Raw genomic sequence first — 25,677 nt, forward strand, 5'->3', positions numbered from 1 at the left:
TCAGTGCTGGGACCGTAGCTATTTACAGTACATATTAATGATTTGGACGAGGGAATTGAATGCAACATCTCCAACTTTGCGGATGACACGAAGCTGCGGGGCAGAGTTCGCTGTGAGGAGGATGCTAGGTGGCTGCAGTGTGACTTTGATAGGTTGGGTGAGTGGGCAAATGCATGGCCGATGCAGTATAATGTGGATAAATGTGAGGTTATCCACTTTGTTGGCAAGAACGGGGAAGTAGACTGAATGGTGGCCGATTAGGAAAAGGGGCGATGCAACCAGACCTGGGTGTCATGGTACACCAGTCATTCAAAATGGGCATGAAGGTGCAGCTGACAGTGAAGAAAGCGAATGGTATGTTAGCACTCATAGCAAAACGGTTTTCAGCATAGGAGCAGAGAGGTTCTACTGCAGTTGTACAGGGCCTTGGTGAGACCACAGCTGGAGTATTGCATATAGTTTGGTCTCATAAGCTGAGGAAATACATTCTTGCCATGGACGGAGTACAGAGAAGGTTCACCAGACTAATTCATGGGATGGCAGGTCTTCCACACGAAGAAATAGTTGATAGACTCGGCTTGTACTCTCTGGAATTTAGAAGATTGAGGGAGGATCTTATAGAAACGTACAACATTCATAAGGGGTTGGACAGGCTAGATGCAGGAAGATTGTTCCCGATGTCGGGGAAGTCCAGAACAAGGGGTCAGAGTTTAAGTATAAGGGTGATATCTTTTAGGACCGAGATGAGAAAAAAAGAAATCACACTGAGAGTGAATCTGTAGAATTCTCTGCCACAAAAAGTAGTTGAGGCCAGTTCATTGGCTATATTTAAGAGGGAGTTAAGTGGCTCTTGTGGCTAAAGGGATTAGGGTTATGGACAGAAGGCACGTACAGGATGCTGAGTTGGATGATCAGCCATGATCATATTGAATGACGGTGCAGGCTCGAAGATCCGAATGGCCTACTCCTGCACCTATTTTCTATGTGTCTATGTTTCTACAACATTAGCTATACTTCCATCCGCAGAAACTGACCCTGAATCTTTTGAACATTGGACAATGATCACCAATGCATCCACTATTTGTAGAGCCACCTCCCTGAGGACCCTGGGATGCAGACCATCGGAACCAGGGGATATATTATCCTTACGTATTATTAGCCTACCCAATTCTATTTCTCGCCTATGGAAACATTATTTCAGTTCCTCTACCCCCTTAGATCATCTGTCCTCCAGCACACCTGGGAGATTGTTTGTGTCTTCTTCAGTGACGACAGATCCGAAGTACAAGTTCAACTATTCTACCATTTCATTATTACCCATAATAATTTCACCCGTGTCTGTCTTCAAGGGACCCACATTTGACGTTGCTACTCTTTTTCCCTTAACATATCTAAAGAAGCTTTTATAGTCCATCCTGATATTCTTGGCCAACTTGCACTCACACTTCATCTTCTCAGCCCGTATTGCCCGTTTTGTTTCCTTCTGTTGCCCTATGAAAGTTTCCCAATCCTATGGCTTCCGGCTACTTTTTGCTGTGTCATATATATTATCTTTTAGTTTTATTCAATTCTGAACTTCTGTTGTCAGCCGCGGTTGCCTCCTACTCCCTTTGGAATCTTCCTTCCTTTTTTGGAATGAAATCATCCTTCGTCTTCCGGATTATGCCCAGAAATTCCTGCCATTGCTGTTCCACCGTCATTCCTGCTGGGATCCCTTTCCAGTCTACCTTGGCCAGCTCCTCTCTCATGCCTTCACAGTCCCCTTTGTTCAACGGCATCACTGCCACTTCCGATTTAACCTTCTCCTTCTCAAATTGCAGATTAAAACTAATCATATTATGATCACTACACCCAAGAGGTTCCTTACCTCGAGTTCCCTTTATCAAATCTGGTTGATTGGACAACACTAAATCTAGAATTGCCTTTTCTCTGGTCGGCTCCATTACAAGCTGCTATAAGTATCGATCTCGGAGACATTCTACAAACTCGCTTCCTTGGAGTCCTGAACCAACCTGATTTTCCCAGTCAACCTGCATATTGAAATCCCCCATCACCACAGTGGCATTACCTTTGTTACATGCCAGTTTTAACTCCTGCTGCAACTTACACGCTACATCCGGGCTACTATTTGGGGGGTCTGTAGAAAGCACCAATTAGTGTCTTCATGCCTTTACAATTCTTGAACTGCAACCACAGTGACCCTGCCACGTCAGTCCCTATGTCTTCCCTCGCAAGGTATTGAATTCCATCCCTCAACAGCAGAGATACCCCTCCCCACCACCCCCCTCCTCTGCCCACCTGCCTGTCCAATCTTTAGGATGTATAAATTAAATGACTAGGCCCGATCCTCCTGCAGACCCGTCGCAGTAACCCCCATAACGTCATATCTACCAACCTCTAACTGAGGCTCAACCTGATCTCCTTTACTTCTTATACTTCGCGCATTCATATACACTACTTTTAAGTCCTTACGCATCTCACCTTTCCCCAACGATCCCTATTACACTTGCCCATAGTCTCCTATCATTTGTGAGCTATCTTTCCCGTTAATTCTGGGGGTCATTAACTACCCATTTACTCTCTTTCCCTTTAACCCCGTCCTTGACTATCCCATTTGACACCCCACCCCCATTATTCAGTTTAAAACCACCTGTGTAGCAGTGGCAAAGCTGCCTGCCAGAATGTTGGTGTCCCACATGTTAAGGTTTAATCCGTCCCTTTTGTACAGTTCCTCCTAACTCCAAAACAGACCCCAGGGGTCTAGGAATCGAAATCACTGCCCCCTGCACCTGTTCCTCAGCCACACATTCAGGTTCTGTATCTCCCTTTTCCTGCTCTCGCCAGCACGAGGAACTGGAAACAAACCGGAGACAAACACCCTGCAGGTCCCGCTTTTCCGAGCTCTCTAAAGTCCCGCTAAAGAATATTCATCTCCTTCTTTCCAACATCGTTTGTGCCGACATGCACTACCACTTCCGGCTGTTCACCTACGCCCTTAAGGATTTTCTGCACTCTGTCCGTGACAACCACGGATCTGGCACAAGGGAGGCAACGCTCCATCCTCGAATCCCGTCTGTTGCCGCAGAAACCCCTGTCCGTACCTCTCACAATGGAGTCTCCAACTACCACGGCGTTGCCTGACGTCGGCCTCTTTGGTTTTGGCTCAACAGCACTTTTTGCTTCGCAAGCCACTCCGCCGATCAGTGTGTTAACGGGATCTGTCCCGACAGCTTCTAAGTGGGAGAGCCTGTTCTCAAGAGGTACACCACTCGAGGACCTTTGCATTCCATGTCTCCTTCCCTTTCTCACTGTCACCCACCTTCTCTCTTCCAGTACCTTAGAAACACAGACACATAGAAACATAGAAAATAGGTGCAGCAGTAGGCTATTCCGTCATTCGAGCCTGCACCGCCATTCAATATGATCATGACTGATCATCCAACTCTGTATCCCATACCTTCCTTCTCTCCATACCTCCTGATCCCTTCAGCCACAAGGGCCACATCTAACTCCCTCTTAAATATAGCCAATGAACTGGCCTCAATCACCTTCTGTGGCAGAAAATTCCACAGATTCACCACTCTGTGTAAAAAATGATTTTCTCCCCTCGGTCCTAGGTTTAGTTATCTGCAACAAAAAATGGAGAATGATGAAATCAACTTTTATCGAAATATAAACTGATAACAAAAGTATTTTGGGGACAAAATGTGTTTTCCTTCAGCTGCTTGCGCCAGTTGTGATCTCCATTGGGATCGGTGTCCATTTGTGACGTGGCGCCACTTTCCACAGCAATCTGTTCTGAACTAGATTTACCAACAGACTCTGCATCCATCGTATCCAGCCGCCACGCCTCCAACTTAATGGCAATAGCTCTACTATTCCGGTCCTCGACTCTTCCCCCTGATCACACTATACTTCTCTAAACCCATCTCTGATTGCTCATGTAAGTACTCAGGTTACAAATCTGCTTAATATAATGAGTTTACAATGTACATTAAAGATTCACTCTTCACCAGTTGCAACCAACGGCGGCTGATGGTGTTTATACAATCAAGGGAATGTAATTATATTTTAAGAAAGCAGAGTCTAGTAGTCGGGTGCGCTAAAGCGAGAAGGTTCGCGTTTGTGATTGGTCATAGAGCAAATTGGTCTGGCATTTATCTCCCAATCCATTACCCCAGCGCAGATGCTGCAGTTCTGCTGATGCAAAGTGTTGAGAATGAAAACAAGAGGAAACAGCTTGACAGGATGATTCTCAGACTCGTGTGCATCGTGCGTAGAACTCCGCAGTTGGGAAGACATGGAGAATGATAGAGGATGCTTCCAATTAAATTGTAACTGATTACGTAAAATAAGGAATCCTTCTGCTGTTAGTGCCAGCTAAGATATTTATGAGGATTAGGGTTGATTGATGACTTTTGACATTGCGGCAAATTATGCACAAATCTTTCCATAACATTATTTAAAATCAAACCTCCATACTTTGAATCCAACAGCGAAGCCTTCAGCTCTCAATGACAATAGATCCACAATTCCGTTCCTCAGCCGTTCCATGGCCATCACTCTTTTCTTGTATTTAATATGTTTTATTATTTTATACAATTTTTTAACAAAACAGAACAAAACAAACAAAAAAAATAAAAAATAAAAACTGAAAAAGACAACAGGAAAAATAAAAGGAAGGAAGAAAAAATAAATAATAATAATAATAATAAAACAAAGCGGCCAGACATAACAGTATTGGTACAATCCACATGGTGCTACACAGTCATGCATTGCAAAAGCAGAACTAAAGGTCACAGGACTACATCACTGCAGATAATATGAAATTATGAAATTATTGGACTTTGAGATGGTTGATAAATGGTCCACAAACACTTAAAAAGTTGTTTGGTACCTTGGAGTTGTAGAAGCGTATCCTTTCCATCTGTATGATTATTATCATTTCATTGAGCCATTTATCGAAGCAGGGGGGTGTAGATGATTTCCAGTCTGTTAGGATCATTTTCTTGGCTGCCACCATACCAAGCATCAGTGCTTGTTGTTCTTCAGACGTGAAGTACAAAGAAGTCTCCGAGCATCCAAAAAGTGCTTGTTCTGGATCAGGGAGAATATCTTGTCCATAGACCCCATAAAGCCACTTAAATATTTTAGACCAGTATCTTTGTATATGAGGACAGAGCCAGAAAATATGTGTTAAAGAACCATTTGCACTTTTGCATCTGTCACATAATGGAGAAATAGCAGGGTAGATTCGATGTAATTTGGTCTTTGAGTAATGGAGTCTGTGGATGACTTTAAACTGAATCAGTTTATACCTGCCATTGATCGAACAAGTTTGGAATCTGGTCAGACCTTCATTCCAAATGTTGTCAGACACCTCGAAATTCAGCTCAGTAGACCAGGCTTCTTTCAGATGGGTAGTGGACCCAGAGGTGGTGAATAGACTCACAAAGCGAGATATTAGATGCTTGGAGTCTGCAGGAAGCTGCAGGAGCTCATAGAGTGGGCAGCTGTCAGGCATGATTTGAAAATTTGCAATTTGGTCTTTAACGTGGTGCCTAATTTGGCGAAAGAAATGAGAGTTGGAAAGGTTAAATTTTGATTTCAGCTGATTAAACGAAGCAAACTTTTTGTCAATATATAGATCTCTGAGGGTCGCAAGGCCCTTGTCCCTCCAGACAGCAAACACCCCATCCGTCTGTGATGGCAAAAATGAATGGTTGCGACACAGAGTCCGCGTTGATCAGCGATTCCCGCACACTAACACTAACCCACGCACTAGAGATATTTTACCATTTTATCGAAACTAATTAACGTCCAAACCGACACGTTTTTGGACTATTCGAGGAGATCAGAGCACCCGGATAAAATCCTTCTTGGAGAAGGGACAACTCGTCACGCGGATAATGGACAAACTCCGAGCGGGCAACAACCGTGGTCAGCATCAAACCCGGATATCTGGCGGATACTATAGACAATAGAGAAGAGACAACAGGTGCAGGAGTAGGCCATTCGCCCCTTCGAGCCAGCACCGCCATTCAACGTGATCATGGCTGATGATCCCCAATCAGTACCCCGTTCCTGCTTCTCCCAATATGCCCTGACTCCGGCAGTTTTAAGAGCCTTCTCTTGAGCTCTCTTGATAGCACCCAGCGAACCTGCCTCCACCGCCATCTGAGGCATGGAATTGCACACTCACTACTCTCTGTGAGAAGAAGTGTTTTCTCGACTCCGTTTTAAATGGCTTACCCCTTAGTCTTAACCTGTGGCCCCCTGGTTCTGGACTCCACCAACATCGGGAACACGTTTCCTGCCTCTAGCATGTCCAAACCCTTAACAATCTTATATGTTTCAATTAGTAGCCCTCTCATCCTTCTAAACTCCAGTGTGTATAAGCACATCTGTTCCATTCTCTCAGCATATGACAGTCCCGTCATCCCGAGAATTAACCTTGTAAACCTGCGCGGCACTCCCTCAGTTACAAGAATGTCCTTCCTCAAATTAGGGGACCAAAACTGCACACAATACTCCAGGTGTGGTCTCACTAGGGCTCTGCACAACTACAGAAGGACCAGTTTGCTCCTATATTCGATTCCTCTTGTTATAAAGGCCAACACGCCATTCGCTTTCTTCACTGTCTGCTGTTCCTGCATGCATACTTTCATAGACTTATGTACAAGGACACCCCAGATCCCGTTGCACTCTCCCTTTTCCCAACTTGACGCTATCTAGATAATAATCTGCCTTCCTGTTTTTGCTTCCAAAGTGGATAACCTCACATTTATCCGCATTAAACTTCATCAGTCATGCATCTGCCCACTCCCCCAACCTGTCCAAGTCACCGTGCATTCTCGTAGCATCTTCCTCACAGTTCACACTGCCATCCAGCTTTGTGTCATCTGTGAATTTGCTAATGTTACTTTGAATCCCTGCATCCAAATCATTGATATATATTGTAAATAGCTGCGGTCCCAGCACCGAGCCTTGCGGCGTCCCATTAGTCACTGCCTGCCATTCAGAAAGGGACCCGTTAATCCCTACTCTTTGTTTCCTGTCTGCCAAAAAAATATCTATCTATGTCAGCGCTCTACTGCCAATACAATGTGCCCTAATTCTGCCCACTAATCTCCTATGTGGAACTTTATCAAATGGTTTCTGAATGGCCAGGCACACTACATCCACTGGTTATCCGTAGTCCATTTTCCTAATTCCATCCTTTAAAAAATTCCAGAAGATTAGTCAAGATTGATTTCCCCTTCGTATGTCCATGCTGACTCGGACCGATCCTGTTACTACTATCCAAATACGCCGCTATTTCATCTTTTATAGTAGTTTTGGGAAAGTCCAGGTACACTACATCCACTGGCTCTACCTTGTCCATTTTCCTAGTTACATCTTCAAAAAAATTCCAGCTGATTAATGAAGCATGATTGCCCCTCGGTACCCGGACGTGGCGCCTACAGACAAGAAGCCGAAGCAAAGAAGTCGAACCCAATGAACCGAATGGAAACGAGGCCGAAACGCCAATAAACCGCAAGAGTCCGAAGACGAAACGTCTATTAACAGAAAGGATGGGACGCCTAAATGGAAACTAACCGAAAGGGCGGGACGCCTAAAAGCCAACGAACCGAAAAGCTGCGTCGCCTTACCGGCCCTCTGTCAGCCTCCTCCCATTGTGTGCGGGCGAGCCGGGACTACAGGCTGAGTTCCCGCGCGAGGCGCTTGTCCTCCGTCCTCGGTCTGCAGCGGGCGAACCAGGCATACTGGGCTGGTCATCAGTGATAGGCGATTGAGTTCTGGCCTAGCCGGTGATACTCTGTCGGCGGTGCGCTGCCTATGTCACATTTGGCCGCGCTTTAGCCACATTCGAAACACACGCAGGTTTACCGTTTAATTGGTCTCTGTAACTGTTCTTGTGTGCAGGAGAGAGGCTGTGTGCGGGTACTTGCTGGACGGCGCGGACGTGATGGAGCGAATGGACAGTTTTCACTCTGTAAACTAAACTTAAGGAAACGCAATTAATGTATTATAGTTCACTTTATAATTCGCTCTCTTCTGAAACGACTCGAGGTTAGATTGTTTTCCTTTCAAAGTCATTATCGTGTAACTGAAATGTAACTAGCAGATGGAAGAGTTGTCACCGGAAGTAAAGATAATGATATGTTTCTGGCTTCCTCTTCACACTTCTTTATTCTTCCAATTACTTTTTAGATAGAAAGAACAACAGATGAAAAACTATTTTGTTCTCAACATGAATCCTATTAAATCGCAGACAAAAATATATGCGGGATTGATTCGAATTCATCGGAGAGCACCTTGGTTCGCATTGAATAATTACAATTATTGAAACAGAATCTCTTGCTTGTTTCATATTGCTCCTGTTCTTCAACGACGAAGAAATATTCACCTGGTTAACTTGGCCAACACATTCCTAAATGTTCATAATTTGAGTGTTAATAATAAATAGATCTTGGACTATATCGACTAAACCTGGTGTTTTTATTCCTTTATTGAAAGAAGTTGCGCAACTTCGGGGGGCAGATAAATCCTCGGTAACCCGTCATGGTCAATGTGTATCTGCAACAACTGGGGTGCAGCTGTAGAAACGCTGCAGAATATGATAGTGCTCCAATGCCTTATTACATCGAATCTGCTTTTTAACATTAGGACCAAACTCTCTCTTCAGTACATGAATGTATTTTTATTGCTAATATTATGCCAATCTCCGTTCAGTCACCATTCAAATACACTTTACTGATTGCACCTGGTGAATTCCGTTTTGTAGAAAAACAAATAGCCTTGAACATTAAACTTATTTTTCGCCTTACAACTGCTGCCTTGCCGCTGGAGATTTATTTTATTTTCTGTGCAATTGTACATGTTCAGTATCTGCGGTAGTTTGTACTTTATTAAACTACGTCCTATTGCAGCTGGTCCAAATTCGGCGCATGTTCTGCTGTATAAGCCAAACATGCAGGGTTCAGCCATTGCCTGAAAATGAAATACTTCGTTGAACAGCAGGCGCAATCACGTTCACAATCACTGCACCTCTTCGGACTTCCTGTTAGCCATTGCGAAATTAATACCAAACGTCCTAAACCTGGTCCAGACTCTGTCTGTTTTGGAACTTAGAACATAGAACATACAGCAAAATATCGTTCAGTTTAGTTTATTGCCTCGTGTACCGAGGTACATTGGAAAGCTTTTGTTGCGTACTATCCAGTCAGCAGAAAGACAACACATGATTGTAATCGAGCCATTCGCAATATTAAAGGTACATGATAAGGGAACAAGGTTTAATGCAAGGTGAAGCCAGCATAGCCCGATCAAACATGGTGCTCGGGTCAGCATTTAGATGGATCAGTTGAAGAACAGATTTTGAGTTCACAAAAAACGGGAGAAAAATCGGGACCTACCTGCAGCGATCGCAATCTGAAACGGCAGCCTGCGTGACGTCATCAGGCCTGCGACTTAAGGTATGTCGCTACAACACACCCCCCCCCGTGGAACAACAAAAAAATCGGCTAAAGGAAGACCCCAGATGGAAGAGGAAGGCCCTACAGAAGCCTCGGCCTCAGTTACAACGATGGCCCAGGAAGATCCTCCAAGGAAGATTAAAGGGGGGAAAAAAGGGGAAATGGAAGATCTTAAAATCTTTCTGGCTGCTGAAATGAAGACTTGTCTGGCTGCTGAAATGAAGACTTTTAGTGAGAAATTTCAAAAATCACTAGACACCTTCAAGGTAGATTTTAGAGCAGAAATGCTCGTTACAGTTCAACAAATGTTTGAAAACTGGAAGAGGACGAGGGAGGAAGAGGTCAAAGACCAGATGGAAGTGATGGAAGCCAGACTCGTTTCGGTGGAAACAAAGGCTCAAATAGAGGTGGACCCCATTCGCCAAGAACTCGATCAACACAGAATAGCGATAACCGAGCTTGAGAAATGTGCGATGACGAGTGCAGAAACAGTAAATCAGCTCCTTACTGAAAACCAACGCCTCACAAACATGGTGAGCAAATTAAATGATAAATGTATCGATCTGGAGGGGCGTCAAAGACGAAAGAACCTAAGAATTGTAGGGGTGAAGGAAGGAAGGGAGAAGGAAATGGGTACTCGGGATTTTGTGGCAGACCTACTACATACAGTCCTAAAATTGGATCACAAACCTCTACTCGGCCGAGCCCATAGAGCGCAGCGACGTCGTACTCAAGATGATGTCCATCCAAGACAAATTATTGTAAAAGTCCTACAGGATCATGAATTTGATGAGATAATGAAGAAAAGTGTTCGGAGCGGTCAACTGTTTTTTGAAGGCGAGAGATTTAGCATCTACCGAGATTACTCGACAGAGGTCTTCAAGAAAAGAATGCTGTTCAACGAGACCAAAAGAATATTGAAGAGTGTACCGGATTTGAAATACAGCCTACTCTATCCCGCAAAGCTAAGAGTCACCTACAATTCCAATGTGTTCTTTTTTACAGAGCACGAAAAAGCACTCGAATACGCCAAAGTAGTTGGTAACGTGCCCACAGACTGAAGAACCTACACCACTCCTTAGGAGCCAAGGACTAAGATGACCATCAGATCTAAAAGGACCTTTAAAATTCGTTCAAGAACTTTATAGATACTTAGAAATCGAAAATGATGGAGGACATTGGACAAAAACTGCGATTTTTCGAGGGTTTTTCCCTCTTTTCTCTCTTTTTTGTTTTGGCTCTTTTTAGGTTACTAATCATTACTATTATATGTAAATTCATATTTAACTATATAGGTAACAACTAATACTTATTAAATATCCTTATTTCCACTAAAATTATTAACATTATTAATTCTTATAAAAGTTAATACGGTATAAGATGGATAACAATGATCAATAACTAATAGTCTTTGATAAATGAAGAAAGGAATTACATAATATAGTATATAGAAAGATATGTAAGAGGTAAATCAACCTATATGATAATTATGATTGACGGGTTTCCTTTTTTTTTTTTTCGCGCTCTAGCTTTCAATTTAAAATCATTTTGCTGTCTTGAACCTTTCTGCAGGGTTACGTGTTGACACTAGTATACATGTGGGTATGCATACATATATATATATATATACGTGTACGTAGGTAGGTGTATATATATTGTGTGGGTATAAGTATGACTAGGTAAATAAGTTTGATACTCCCAAAGAAGTTGATTGAATGTTAAATATAATTTCCCTTTTTTTTTTTTTTTTTTTTTTTTTCCTCTTCCCCGGGCACGGAGCTGGGAATTTTCTCTTTTTACAAAGGCTCCGGAAGTTTTTAGAATTTTACCCACGTTAGTGTGGCTATCACTAACTACACTAATTGTAGATGTATTTCTTTTTTCTTCACCCTACACTAACCAACCCTATCACTTTTCTTTCTTTAAATATTTCTTTAACTCAAGGTTTGAATGGAAAAAAAAGACCAAGGCAAGGAGATATGATCGGAAGAATGATGTATTTGAATTTAAATTCATCTATCTGAGGTTTGGGAGCAGGGTCAGGTTCTATGTGTTGTTCCTTCTACCCGATTATAGACCACCACAAAAGCAATATGCAAGATGCTAACATGACAAGAAGGGGTCAGGGAATAACATTTTGTAGTTGGAATGTCAAGGGAATCAATGAACCAATTAAGAGAAGTAAAGTTTTGGCACACCTAAATCAAATCAAAACAGATATAATATTTCTTCAAGAGACACATCTTAAAAAGGAATCACAACACAGACTTAAAGCTAAGTGGATCGCTGAATCATATCATTCTTCTTTTTCCCACAAGTCAAGAGGAGTAGCAATAGTAATTCGTAAAGGAATTCCTTTTGCGACCTCCTCAATAATAGTGGATATGGATGGCAGATATATTATAGTGGTTGGAGAGTTAAATGGTGAAAAGGTGATCCTTCTAAATGTTTATGGGCCTAACTTCGATAACCCCACTTTTTTTAACAAAACATTTAATAAAATTCCTGAATTTGCACAATACAAATTAATAATTGGAGGAGACTTCAATTGTACATTAGACCCATACTTAGATAGATCATCAAGGCAAAAAAAAGCAACATCCAATTCAAGTGTTTTTTTAAATTCATTTATTAATACCACTAATATTAAGGATATCTGGAGAATAGAAAACCCAACCGGACGGGAATATTCATTTTATTCACCAGTTCACAAAACATACTCAAGAATAGATTACTTTTTAGTTGACTCTACGTTTATTCCATTTACTTATAATTCAAAATATCATAACATTATAATCTCAGATAAAGCACCGGTAACATGCATGATTAAATTAAATGGAATGTCCGAGAAACAAACATATTGGAGACTTAACCCGCAAATCTTGAACGAAAGATCATGCCAGGAATATATTATTAAACAAATCCAAATATTTTTTGAGGTAAATGACAACCCTGACACACCTGCTTCTCTTATGTGGGAGACGTTCAAAGCGTATGTTCGAGGTACATTAATCTCTGCCCAAGCATTTTATAATAAAGAAAACAGGATTAAACAAAAAGCACTGGAAAGTGAAATTAAGCAACTAGATACAGAAAACGCGAGAACGCCATCTACGTTAAAACATAATAAAATTGCTGTACTGAAATATAAATTAAATAAAATGTACTCAGAACAAGTAATAAAACTTTATCAAAAAACCAAACAATTACAGTTTGAATTTGGAGACAAACCACAAAAATTATTAGCACGCCAGCTGCGAAAAATGGAAGGGGAAAAAATAATTCATAAAATTAGAACAGAGACAGGAGAATTATTAAAAATGCCCAAGGATATAAATGATAGATTTCTACAATACTATCATAACCTTTATTCAACTAAAACTGTAGCACAATCAGAAGGAATAGCAGATTTTTTAATAAAATGTAATTTAAAAGGTTTAGATTCAAAGGATAGAGAATTATTAGAAAGGGAAATTACGATAAAGGATATTGAGGAGTCTATTGGCTCTCTAAAAAATGGTAAGGCAGTAGGGCCAGATGGTCTAGGTTCAGAATTTTACAAAAAATTTCATGATTTGCTGTGCCCACGCTTGCAAAGACTATATGATTATATCTACACCCAACAGAAACTCCCAGATACCTTAAATGAATCTATAATAACGCTTATTCCTAAAGCTGATAAAGATCCGGAAGATCCGGGATCATACAGAGCAATTGCACTTCTGAATACAGACCAGAAAATACTAACTAAAATACTAGCACGTAGATTAAGTACAGTGATGAATAAATTAATACACCCTGACCAAACAGGCTTTATTCAGAAACGGTATTCATATTATAATCTAAGAAGATTATTTAATATTATATATACCAAGAGAATTATTAATGAAGATTTAGCAATAATCTCACTTGACGCTGAAAAAGCATTTGATCAGGTCGAATGGCCTTATTTATTTTCGGTGATGGAAAAGATGCAGCTAGGGGAGAAATTTTGCACATGGATAAAAATGCTATACACAAATCCTACGGCCAGAATACTTACCAACCAAAGACTGTCATCTAAATTCAGTCTATCTAGAGGGTGTAGACAAGGATGCCCGTTATCTCCATTACTATTTGCACTTGCAATTGAGCCACTTGCAGAAAGAATTAGGGGGCATCCGGAAATATATGGGTATAACAGTAAAGACACAGTGAATAAAATTTCTCTATATGCAGATGACGTATTAATTTACATCACAAAACCAGAAATTAGTATCCCAAACCTATTAAAACTAATAAACCAATTCGGTGCACTTTCAGGATACAGAATAAATTGGAATAAAAGTGAAATTATGCCAATAAGGGAACATAACAAAAAGATAATACAAACAATTCCCATTTAAAGTAGTAAATGAAAAATTTAAATATCTAGGTATCTATGTAACTAAGATATATACATCATTATTTAAAGCAAATTTCCCCCCATTATTGAATAAATTACATAAGAATATCCAATACTGGAAAACATTACCTATTTCAATGGTTGGTAAAATTAATGCCATAAAAATGATTTTTTTACCGCAAATATTATACCTTTTTCAGACGATTCCGATATACCTGGCAAAAAACTTCTTTAAAAAATTGGACTCTATTGTTAATGATTTTATCTGGGATTATAAGAATCATAGGATAAGCAAAAGACACCTGTGTAAATCAAAAAAATAATGGAGGCTTGGTTTTACCTAACTTTTTGTTTTATTTCTGGGCAGTTAATATTAAAAATATGAACTTCTGGTTGGGAGAAATAGACCAGCAACCAGACTGGTTAAAAATGGAAAGGGAAGATTGTATGCCTTATGATATTGGTGCGATATTATTTGCTACGTCTAAATTAAACAAGAAAATTTATAGGGAAAACCCTATAATATTTAGTGCTATAAAAATTTGGAAACAATTAAAAAAGACATTAAAATTAGATAACTTATCTCTTTTTCTTCCAATTGTGAATAACTCATTGTTTAAGCCTTCATGTTTAGACGGGGGTTTTACACAATGGAAGAATAATGGAATTAAAAATATAGGACACCTTTACAAGGAAGGCTCTTTTTTGACATTTCAGGAGTTGCAACAGATTTATGGACTTCGAGGAAATGATTATTTCAGATATCTTCAACTCAGAGATTATGTTAAATCGAATTCTAAAAATTTTCGAAATAGAAACCCAGAGATTCTTGATGAATGTTGGAATAAGCATCCTAATACAGAAAAATTAATATCTTATATATATAATATCTTATTAGATAGTGACATTCCTTTGACGGACTTACACAGACAAGCATGGGAAAAAGAATTAAACCAGGTAATAACGAAAGACACTTGGGAAGAAAGTCTACAACACATACATCAATGTTCACTAAACGCGAGACATTCTCTAATACAATTTAAAGTAATACATAGGTTACACTACGCCAAAACAAAAATTACATAAAATTTTTCAACATATCTCACCTATATGTGATAAATGTCAACATTTAGAAGCTACGTTATCGCACATGTTTACAAACTGTACAAAAATTAAAAAATTTTGGGTAAATATTTTTAGTATAATATCCAAAGTAACCAACACACAACTGGAACCCAACTCAAAATTAATAATACTCGGAATATTAGAATCAAATCAAACACTTAGAATAACACAAAGAAACTTTATCGATTACAGTTTAATAACAGGAAAAAAATTAATCCTAAAATTTTGGAAAGGCCCTACGGCCCCCACAATCAAAATGTGGATTATAGAAATGACGGAGACCTTAAACATGGAAAGAATCAGATTTTCCCTGTTGGATAAACAGGAATTATTCGTTGGAACATGGTCTCCTTTTATTGATTACTTAAAGGGTCAGAATAGTTCAGCACAGGAACCTGACTAGCACCCGGACTAAAGATTGGATGAAATGCTATACTTCGAAATGTACGAACATATCTCGAATGATGTTTTTAAACTTTAACAAATTTTTCCATTCTTCTTCAACTACCTCTTTCACTCCTTTTCCTTTTTTTATTTTTTATTTTAGTTTTCTTTTTCCTTCTTCCCTCTCTCTATTTCATCTATCCCTTTAGCCCTATCTAGTTATAAAAAAAAAAACGAAGAAAAATGCAAAAAGTATTGGAGACAATGTAATAATAACTGACAATATTATCAATTTAAAAATGATGTAACAATGATGTAATAGATGTAATAGATCATGTACCTATCTCCAATAATAAAAAATTAAATACAAAAAAAAAAAAAAAAAAAAAAAAAAAAAAAAAAAAAAAAGATTTTGAGTTCACAATGTTCCTGTCGATCCGATACCAAGATTTTACATTCTACTATCGTATCCGCCTTAACCAGCAGCGCGTTATAAACACTCGCCACACTTTGTGTAAAACGTTGCGCCGCACATTTTCTTTAAATGTTGCCCTTCTTAGCATAAAGCTGTGTCGTCTTCGATACATTTTTTTCCATTCTGGGAAAATCAAAGTTCTGACAATCTACCGGGTCTCATAAGTTTACATGACTCAACCAGTTGTCCCCGCAATCTCCGACGTTCCAGTAGGATAAAAATCCAAATATGACCAATCTCTCCCTGTATCTAATACCCGCTAATCCAGCCACCATGCGCAACTGAGCAACTGCGGCTGTAAAACTCGCTGTTCTTATTAATTTCTCCATCTTGCTGAGTCATTCACTAATGGCCTTGTTGCCGGTCACCAGTTTGTGCAGCGTTGTAGTTTAGCTAGTTTACATTAGTTTGGTGTAGTTAAAGTAAACTAAACAAATACAATTACAAAAAACAATACTATACAAAAAAAAAAACCAAATGAATGACCAGGTACAGTACATGCACAGACTCTCCCTTGTCCATTGTCCTACTACCTTCCTTAAAAAAATCCAGAACATTAGTCAAGCGTGATTTCCCCTTCGTAAATCCATGCTGACTCGGACTGAACCTGTTACTGCTATCCAAATGTGCCGCTATTTCGTCTGTTTATAATTGATTCCAGCATCTTTCCCACCACCGATGTCACGATAACTGGTATATAATTCCCTGTTTTCTCTCCCGCCTTTCTTAAAAAGTGGGATAACATTAGCTACCCTCCAATCCACAGGAACTGATCCTGAATCTATAGAACATTGGAAAATTATCACCAATGCATCCACGATTCTAGAGCCATTTCCTTAAGTACCATGGGATGCAGACTATCAGACCTCAGTGATTTATCAGCCTTCAGTCCCATCAGTCAACCCAACACCATTTCATGCCTAATGTGGATTTATTTCAGTTCCTTCGTCACCCATATCCTCTGGCCACAACTGCATCAGGAAAATTGTTTATGACCTCCTTAGTGAAGACGGATCTAAAATATCTGTCCAACTCATCTGCCATTTCTTTGTTCCCCATAATAATTTGACTTTTTTCAGTCTTTAAGGGTCCAGCCTTCAAGGATGTAGTTGAGGCAGGTACTGTCGCAACGTTTAAGAAGTATTGCGACAGGTACATGGATAAGTTTTGTTCAGAGGAATATGGGCCACTCCTAGGCTGGTGGGGTGTGCAGATGGGGTTCATTGGTCATCGTGGGCAGGTTGTGCCGGAGGACTATTTTTCACGATATATGACACTAGAACACTATGCCAAGATCGAAGAACAACAAGTCACTTTCCGCTTGTGCAAGGCACACGTTTCTGGAGTTAACATCCGAGTCTTCAACGTTACTAAATCACTCTTTCTGCCAATTTGGAAGCAAATTCGGCATATGGACGTCTGTCTTCATTATATTGTTTCTCGTGGTAACGTCCACAACGTGAAATGTCAATTCACCACATCGTTCGTTCCAGAGAATTGAAATATCCTGACCTATACTGTCTCTCTCGGAATTGAACGTCTCCAGTCCTGGCAAAAACGTTGTCGTTAATACGCTGCCACTCCCCAGATTAATGGTATCAATGCGAACATATTGCGATCTGGAGAACATCGCACGTGCGGTCTCGCCAACGTCCCAGACCAGATTGTTAAACTCCACTTATACACAACTGCGTGCGACTCCAGCAGTGAAATAAGCCCACACATCAAGCTGGCTGAGGAGGAAAAAATCTTACCATCCACATTCATATTTACTCGCATTGGTTGGAAGCAAATTGTTCATGAACAAGATGGAGAAAAGGCCCTGTTTTCTGTGCTGTGTAACATGCAACTACCACTTACAATGAGAGTTGGTTCAATATACCTGCCCCTCCCGTGAGGGAGAGATGGCGCTGCGTGGCCTTTAAACATTTACTTATTTTAGACTCCAGCCTCTTGTAGAGACCTATATTTTAGGAACAAAATATAATACCTCAATTGATCACCTTGTCATATTTTAATTCTCCATAATTCCTCCTGTTTATTTCGCTGCAGAGAGAAAATAAGCTTGTGCATTATAAAGTCCATCTCACAATTTACACTGTCCAATATTAGTACCATTCGTCTGAGGGGAGTTGCATACTCCCTAGTTTAAATGGATCCTTAATCAATTATTTCGAAAAATAATATCCCGGTTCCTGTGCTGTACTGCTCTGTGAAGATTTTTTTTCTTTGAATTGCTGAGTTGGAGTGCAGCAAACATGATACTTTTTTCTTAGGTCAAGACTTTCTTCATAATTATCTATCCCCAATCATGTACCGCCGGCCAGAGTCTCCTTAACGGATTCCATCGGTTCTATCATCTTGCACATCAACATTCTTGATATCTCCAACGGATCTATGCATTGAGAAGAGTTCGCCCTAATAATATCTGGAGTAACATCAAAATCTGGTCACCTCTATGTTTTATGAATTAACACATTTCTTTAAACATAACCTGTTGATCAAGAATATTTCTAGCCGATGTTTATTTCCAGCCAGTTGTCACATTACACATTATATTCGCCTATCCTTTACTTCATGCGGTGCCAACAGTTGAAAGACATTAATGCTGCTGTTGTATCTGAATGTATACGATGTCTTCTGGAAGGTTCCCTGTGATTTACATCATTTAGACCCTGCCCAAAAATGATAATCTTTCCTTTTGAAAGGCAGCTCCAAGAAACGCAAGATCAAATTATTAATGGGTGCATGTCAAATGAATGGAACGGTGTCTGGAAAATGCATTACAAATGCTACAAATGAAACACTGTATTACATCGCAGCATGTGTGGACAAATGCTACATCACAATGAATTTTGCTGCATCTGTGTACCACGCGTTAACATTTAAAAATATAATGTTCACTCGTGTTTTGCAGTTCCTTTGTTCTGTTGGTGCTCAGCTGGTGCCTGAGTAGGGAGCGGTCGCATAATGAGTTTGATCGCTTTGCATCACATGGGAGCAAACTATTTGTTCATCGGTCCAAAATAAATGTCCGCGGGGAGGTGAACGCACGCAGTACTTCACTTTTTTCCAGGAATATAAAGATAGCGCTGTTTGACTTCTCACTTTGACTTTCTCACAGGTTTTGCACTGCATAACTGCGGACGGCTTGAAGGAATAATGAGTTGGAAGTGGCACTTGGAAGTGGAATATTATTATTATCCAATTCTGGCAGCAATCGGAGTACCCGGTAGGTCACGGGAACGCAGTAAGTGGGACTGAGATGTGGGATGCTGTGTTGATAAAGACAATGTTAAAGATAAAGTGCAAATAGTGTGCGACACGGGAATGCTAGACTGCATTCTTCAGGTTAGGGCGGTATTAACCAGAACATGTTGATATACTTGCATCAGAAAGAACTGCATTTGCTGGAGAAATCGAAGCCGGACAAAAATGCTGTAGAACCTCAGCGGATGAAGCAGCATCTGAGAAGCGAAGGAATAGCTGACGTTTTCGGGTCGAGACGATCAGTCTGAAGGGTCTCGATCCGAAACGTCACATATTCCTTTGTTAATATACTTGATCGTTGGTCGTTCATTGGATCTGGCACAGGTTAATTCTCTTCAGATTCAGATTTAGGTGCATTGTAGTCATGTCTCTCCGGGAGCTGCAAAAAGCTTTGGTTTGCAAACAATCCAATCAGATCAAATAATATTAAATACCAGTACAAACAATTCAATCTCAGCAACAGGTAATGTGAAAGGATAAATCGGAATGCAGAGCACAGTTCAAGTTTGGTCGCGCATAAACCCCAATGTCAGCAAGGGGGTAGAGGGTGTAGAGGGTGTAGTCGGGGACGGAGCAGACATCTTTATGTGGCACCGTTGTAGAGAATGATTGTGGAAGGGGTGTTATCACTAATTCTCACTGATTAAAGTATGTTCATCAGAAAGTCGAGTATCCACTCGCAAGCTGAGGTGCTGATCGCAAGGTTCAGGAGTTTATCAACGGGTTTGGATGGGGGCATTGATGAAGGCAAGTACTTCAGCGGATCAATGGGAATCGAACGTTCGACTGCTTGCTGCCTGGCTGTTCCCGGGTAGGGTTTATTACAAGGACGATTATGTCTGATGCGGACATGCTGCTGCAATATGCAGTCTAAGGTGGATCAATGGTGGCTGGGAAACAGCTCACGCTGCCTGCGTATTCCGCTGCTAAATAATGCGGACAGCTCCTTAGCACGCACCCAGGTGTGCAGGTGGGCCAGTTGTTTTGGAACAAGTAAACAAAGCGTAACCCAAGTTTGACCCCCGCCGCCAAATGAACATCGCTTTTCCATTGCATGTAACGACAGTTTTCTCTTTTCCAGTGAACCTGCTGGCGATTGTGATCCTGTCCCGCAGAAATTGTGGTCTCTCCAAATGCACCACTCGGTACCTGGTGGCCATGGCGACAGTGGACCTCTCGGTGATTGTCTGCGAAGTGATATTACATCGGATTGCCGAACTTTACTGGGTGAACACATTCCTCTTCCACAATACTGTGTGCAGGTCCATAATGTTCCTCGCTCCCGCGGCCGTTGCCTGTTCTGTTTGGCTCACGGTCGCTTTCACATTTGATCGCTTTGTGGCCATTTCCAGTCGGAATCTGAGAACCAGATACTGCACCGAGAGAACCGCGCTGGTGGTTATAGTGACCCTAACTGCGTTGTTCTGTTTACTGAACGTCCCCTGGCCTTTTGCGTACAATTATTATGTTAGGGATCAGCAGGGTATAGAGTGGGGTTGCCGAATACGATATCACTTCTATAGCCTATCCTCGTGGATAGCATTTTCCTGGACTCAACAGCTGCTAGTCCCATTCATTCCATTTTGTTTAATTATGCTGATGAACGTGCTGACAGTCAGACGCATTTTAGTGGCCAGTCGTGTCCGCAGAAAACTCCGCGATCTCAGTAATGAGGACCCCGAGATCGCAAACCGCAGACGGTCCGTAATTTTACTCCTTGCAATCTCCAGCAGTTTTATGCTGCTCTGGGGCACAACTGTAGTATATTTCGTTTTATATCGAATTACGAATGCATTTATGTCTAGGGGGTTGAAGAACACATTTGCATCGTTTGAACAAACTGGAATTCTGCTACAACTGTTGAACACCTGCACAAACACGCTAATTTACACCGTGACCCAGAGGAGGTTCAGAGAGCAGCTGATCCAGGTACTCATGTACCCCTTCACCCTAACTGTAAGTTTAATAAAATCGAGAAATCCTAGTGTAAAATAACATTACATTACTGATCCCTCCGTGAGTCAAACACTAGGTAATGAAGGAGTTTTCTCTGAAATCATTCCGCATCAATTTTCAAAGAAATAGTTGAGAAATAGAATCCGAACGCGTCCCCTGCACTGGAAAGCGCATTTGGCCATCTATTTAACATTCGACACGGGCGCGTTGTTCAAAGTGCCCAGTGGAGAGGGCGGCCATGTTTAACCGAGTTCTATGTTGTACTGGAGCAGACCTCCACTGATTCCAGAATTGAGCCTCGCCGTTAACTGTCTCCACCTTCCTTTGAATCCAGCGGCAACGTCTCCAGCACGTGATGAAAACAGACATAGAGGTATGGTCCTAAACATTGCATGCTCCATTACTCTACAATTCTTTGAGACGTTCCATGGTTACGTGTGTAAATGCCCAGTGCACCACAGTGTTCCATAAAATTCCCGAAAATTAGTGAAGCATGATTTCCCTTTCATAAATCCATGTAGACTTGGACTAATCCTTTTGCTATCCAAATGCCCCATCATTACCTCTTTAATAATTGACTCCAGCATCTTATCCACCACTGAAGTCAGGCTAACTGGTCTATATTTCCCCGTTTTCTCTCTCACTCCTTTCTTGAAAAGTGGGATAAGGAAGACATAAATAATTTACCGGGGGACCGGGGGCCAAATAAGTTGGAGGAGCGGAGGGAAATGCATGTTAGTCGGGAAGTGGTGTTAGGTAAATTGAATGGATTAAAAGCCGATAAATACATAGGGCCAGATAGGCTGCATCCCAGAGTACTTAAGGATGCATCCCCAGAAACAGTTGATGCATTAGTGATAATTTTTTTTAAACTCGTTAGATTCTGGAGCAGTTGCTGAGGATTGGAGGATAGCTAATGTAACCCCACTTTTTAAAAAGGGAGGGAGAGAGAAAACGTGAAATTACAGACCAGTTAGTCTAACATCTGTAGTGGGGGAAATGCAAGAGTCAGTTATTAAAGATGGGATAGCAACACATTTGGAAAGTGGTGAAATCATTGGACAGTCAGCATGGATTTATGAAAGGTAAATCATGTCTGACGAATCTTATATAATGTTTCGAGGATGTAACTAGTAGAGTGGATAAGGGAGAACCAGTGGATATATTGTATCTGGACTTTCAGAAGGCTTTCGACAAGGTCACATATAAGAGATTAGTATGCAGACTTAAAGCACACGGTATTGGGGCTTCAGTATTGATGTGGATAAAGAACTGGCTGGCAGACATTAAGCTAAGTGTTGGAGTAAACGGGACCTTTTCAGAATGGCGGGCAGTGACTAGTGAGGTACCACAAGGCTCAGTGCTGGGACCGCATCTATTTACAGTACATATTAATGATTTGGACGAGGGAATTGAATGCAACATCTCCAACTTTGCGGATGACACGAATCTGTGGGGCAGTGTTCCCTGTGAGGAGGATGCTAGGTGGCTGCAGTGTGACTTTGACAGATTGGGTGAGTGGGCAAATGCATGGCAGATGTAGTATAATGTGGATAAATGTGAGGTTATCCACATTGGTGGTAAGAACAGGAAAGTAGACTGAATGGTGGCCGATTCGGAAAAGGGGCGATGCAACCAGACCTGGGTGTCATGGTACACCAGTCATTCAAAGTGGGCATGAAGGTGCAGCAGACAGTGAAGAAAGCGATGGGTATGTTGGCATTCATAGCAAAACGGTTTTCAGCATAGGAGCAGAGAGGTTCTTCTGCAGTTGTACAGGGTCTTGGTGAGACCACACCTGGAGTATTGCATACAGTTTGGTCTCCTAATCTGAGGAAATACATTCTTGCCATAGAGGGAGTACATAGAAGGTTCACCAGACTGATTCATGGGATGGCAGGACTTTCATATGAAGAAATACTGGATAGACTCGTCTTGTACTCTCTAGAATTTAGAAGATTGAGGGGGGATCTTATAGAAACGTACACAATTCTTAAGGGGTTGGACAGGTTAGATGCAGGAAGATTGTTCACGATGTTGGGGAAGTCCAGAACAAGGGGTCACAGTTTAAGGATAAGGGGGAAATCTTCTAGGACCGAGATGAGAAGAACTTTTTTCACACTGAGAGTGGTGAATCTCTGGAACTCTCTGCCACAGAGGGTAGTTGAGGCCAGTTCATTGGCTATATTTAAGAGGGAGTTGGATGTGGCCCTTGTGGCTAAAGGGATCAGGGGGTATGGAGAGAAGGCAGGTACAGGATACTGAGTTGGATGATCAGCCATGATCATATTGAATGGCGGTGCAGGCTCGAAGGGCCGAATGGCCTACTCCTGCACCTATTCTCTATGTTTCTATGTTTCTATATAACATTACCTATACTTCCATCCGCAAGAACAGACCCTGAATCTATTGAACATTGGACAATGGTCACCAATGCGTCCACTATTTGTAGAGCCACCTCCATGAGGATCCTGGGATGCAGACCATCAGACCCAGGGGATTTATCATCCTTCCGTCCCATTCGCCTAGCCAATTCTATTTTTAGCCTAAAGAAAATGTATTTCAGTTCCGCTACCCCTCAGATCCTCTGTCCCCCAGTACATCTGGGAGATTGTTTGTGTCTTCTTCTGTTCTTCTAAGACAGATCCGAAGTACCAGTTCAACTATTCTGCCATTTCATTATTACCCATAATAATTTCACCCGTGTCTGTCTTCAAGGGACCCACATTTCACGTTGCTACTCTTTTCCCTTAATATATCTAAAGAAGCTTTTTATAGTCCATCCTGATATTCCTGGCCAGCTTCCCCTCACACTCATCTTTCTCAGCCCTATTGCCCGTTTTGTTTCCTTCTGTTGTCCTATGAAAGTTTCCCAATGCTATAGCTTCCGGCCAGTTTAACTCCTGCTGAAAATTACACGCTACATCCGGGCTACTGTTTGGGGGGGTCTGTAGAAAGCACCAATTAGTGTCTTCTTGCCTTTACAATTCTTCTTCAACTGAAACCACAGTGACTCTGCCACGTAAGTCCCTATGTCTTCCCTCGCAAGGTATTGAATTCCATCCCTCAACAGCAGAGATACCCCCCACCCCCCCCGTGCCCACCTGACTGTCCAAACTTCAGGATGTAGAAATTAAATTCCTAGGCCCGATCTCCTGCAGACACGTCGCAGTACCCCCACAACGCCATATCTACCAACCTCTAACTGAGCCTCAACCTCATCTCCTTTACTTCTTATACTTCGCGCATTCATTATACAATACTTTTAATTCTTTACGCATCTCACCTTTCCCATCGATCCTATTACACTGGCCATAGTCTCCTATCATTTGTGAGCTATCTTTCCCGTTAATCCTGGGGGTCATTAACTACCCATTTACTCTCTTTCCTTTTTATCCCATTGACACACCCACCCCCATTATTCAGTTTGAAACCCACCTGTGTAGCAGTGGCAAAGCTGCCTGCCAGAATGCTGGTGTCCCACTTTGTTCAGGTGCAATCAGTCCCTTTTGTACAGTTGTGCCTTACTCCAAAAACAGACCCCAGTGGTATAAGAATCTAAAATCCCCTGCCTCCTGCAACGGGGGTCAGCCACATCCTCTGATCTCCCTGTTCTTGCTTCGACGCAACGATAGAACTGGAAGCAAACGCAGTAAACCACCCTGGAGGTCCCCTGCTTTTCCGAGTTTAAAGTCCCGTAATAATATTCTCCCGTAACGTAATTGTCAACATCGTTGTGGCGCAGGCTACTACCATTTCCGGTGTTCATCGCCCTTGTGAGGAGTGGCTTGTATAGGTCAGTGTACTACCTGGGATAGTCATTGGGGAAGGGAAGGCGAACAGGTACTATGAATCCCGTTGTCTGCGCACAGAACTGTCCGTACCTCTAATGAGAATGGAGTTCAAATGCTGTGTCGGTCTTGTTTGTGGCTAACAGCCTTTTTGTTCGACTCCGCGAGCAGGTTGGCTAAGGGTCTGTCGAGCTTTAAGTGGGGTGCGGTTTAGCGGTAACACAGGTAGTTTGTCTCTGTTTCTCTCAACCTGTACCCTTTTTTCACTGGCAACCGCAATTGAAAATAGACTCTTTTCATCGTTGGTTGTTTATCGACATTGTCATGTTTGTAATTTTGTTTCCCCCCTTACATTTTTTGTATCTTTTCTTTAATTGATTATACTTGTTGCGCTAGTTTTTCACTTGTTGTCAGTAATCGGTACAAGCATTGTACTACTGATTCCTTTGATCATATTATGTCATGGGCTGAGTATCTCGGCTGGCTAACAGCATGGCGAGACTTCGGTGAGCTGTTTGGGTGTTACTTTCGTCTCTCTCTTTTAGTGCTCGGTGCCACTTCGGCACCGACTCTGGCTCGTTCGTTGGAAGTGATTCTGTTAGTCGCCTGCAAGGGCAGAGTTGTTCCCCGGACTTTTTGGGTCACTTTTTTTCTTGTCGTTATGTTTTTTTGTTATTTTTTCGGATTTGAATTAGTGTTGCGTGTATTGTTGATTGTTTTTTGCTTTGTTACTTTTTTTTTGATTGTTCTTCGTCGCGATCTTATGTTGTGGTTTTTTTGATTTTCTTTTTAACGCTTGTTGCTTTTGTGTTT

The 25,677-nt window shown here is 41.4% G+C and overlaps 1 protein-coding gene across 1 annotated transcript; it reads left to right on the forward strand.

Moving 5' to 3' along the window:
• Positions 1–293: 293 nt before the first annotated feature.
• Positions 294–25,461, forward strand: LOC129716323 (probable G-protein coupled receptor 139; the record flags this gene model as incomplete). Its single annotated transcript, XM_055666192.1, has 6 exons — positions 294–354; positions 10,485–10,520; positions 18,972–19,079; positions 20,199–21,073; positions 23,672–23,724; positions 25,410–25,461. Coding segments are annotated over exons 1-6 (1,185 nt in total), but the record flags the coding sequence as incomplete, so codon positions are not given.
• Between the last annotated feature and the right edge of the window lie 216 nt (positions 25,462–25,677).

Source organism: Leucoraja erinacea, unplaced genomic scaffold, assembly GCF_028641065.1.
Source record: "Leucoraja erinacea ecotype New England unplaced genomic scaffold, Leri_hhj_1 Leri_208S, whole genome shotgun sequence".
Classification (NCBI taxonomy): Eukaryota; Metazoa; Chordata; class Chondrichthyes; order Rajiformes; family Rajidae; genus Leucoraja; species Leucoraja erinaceus.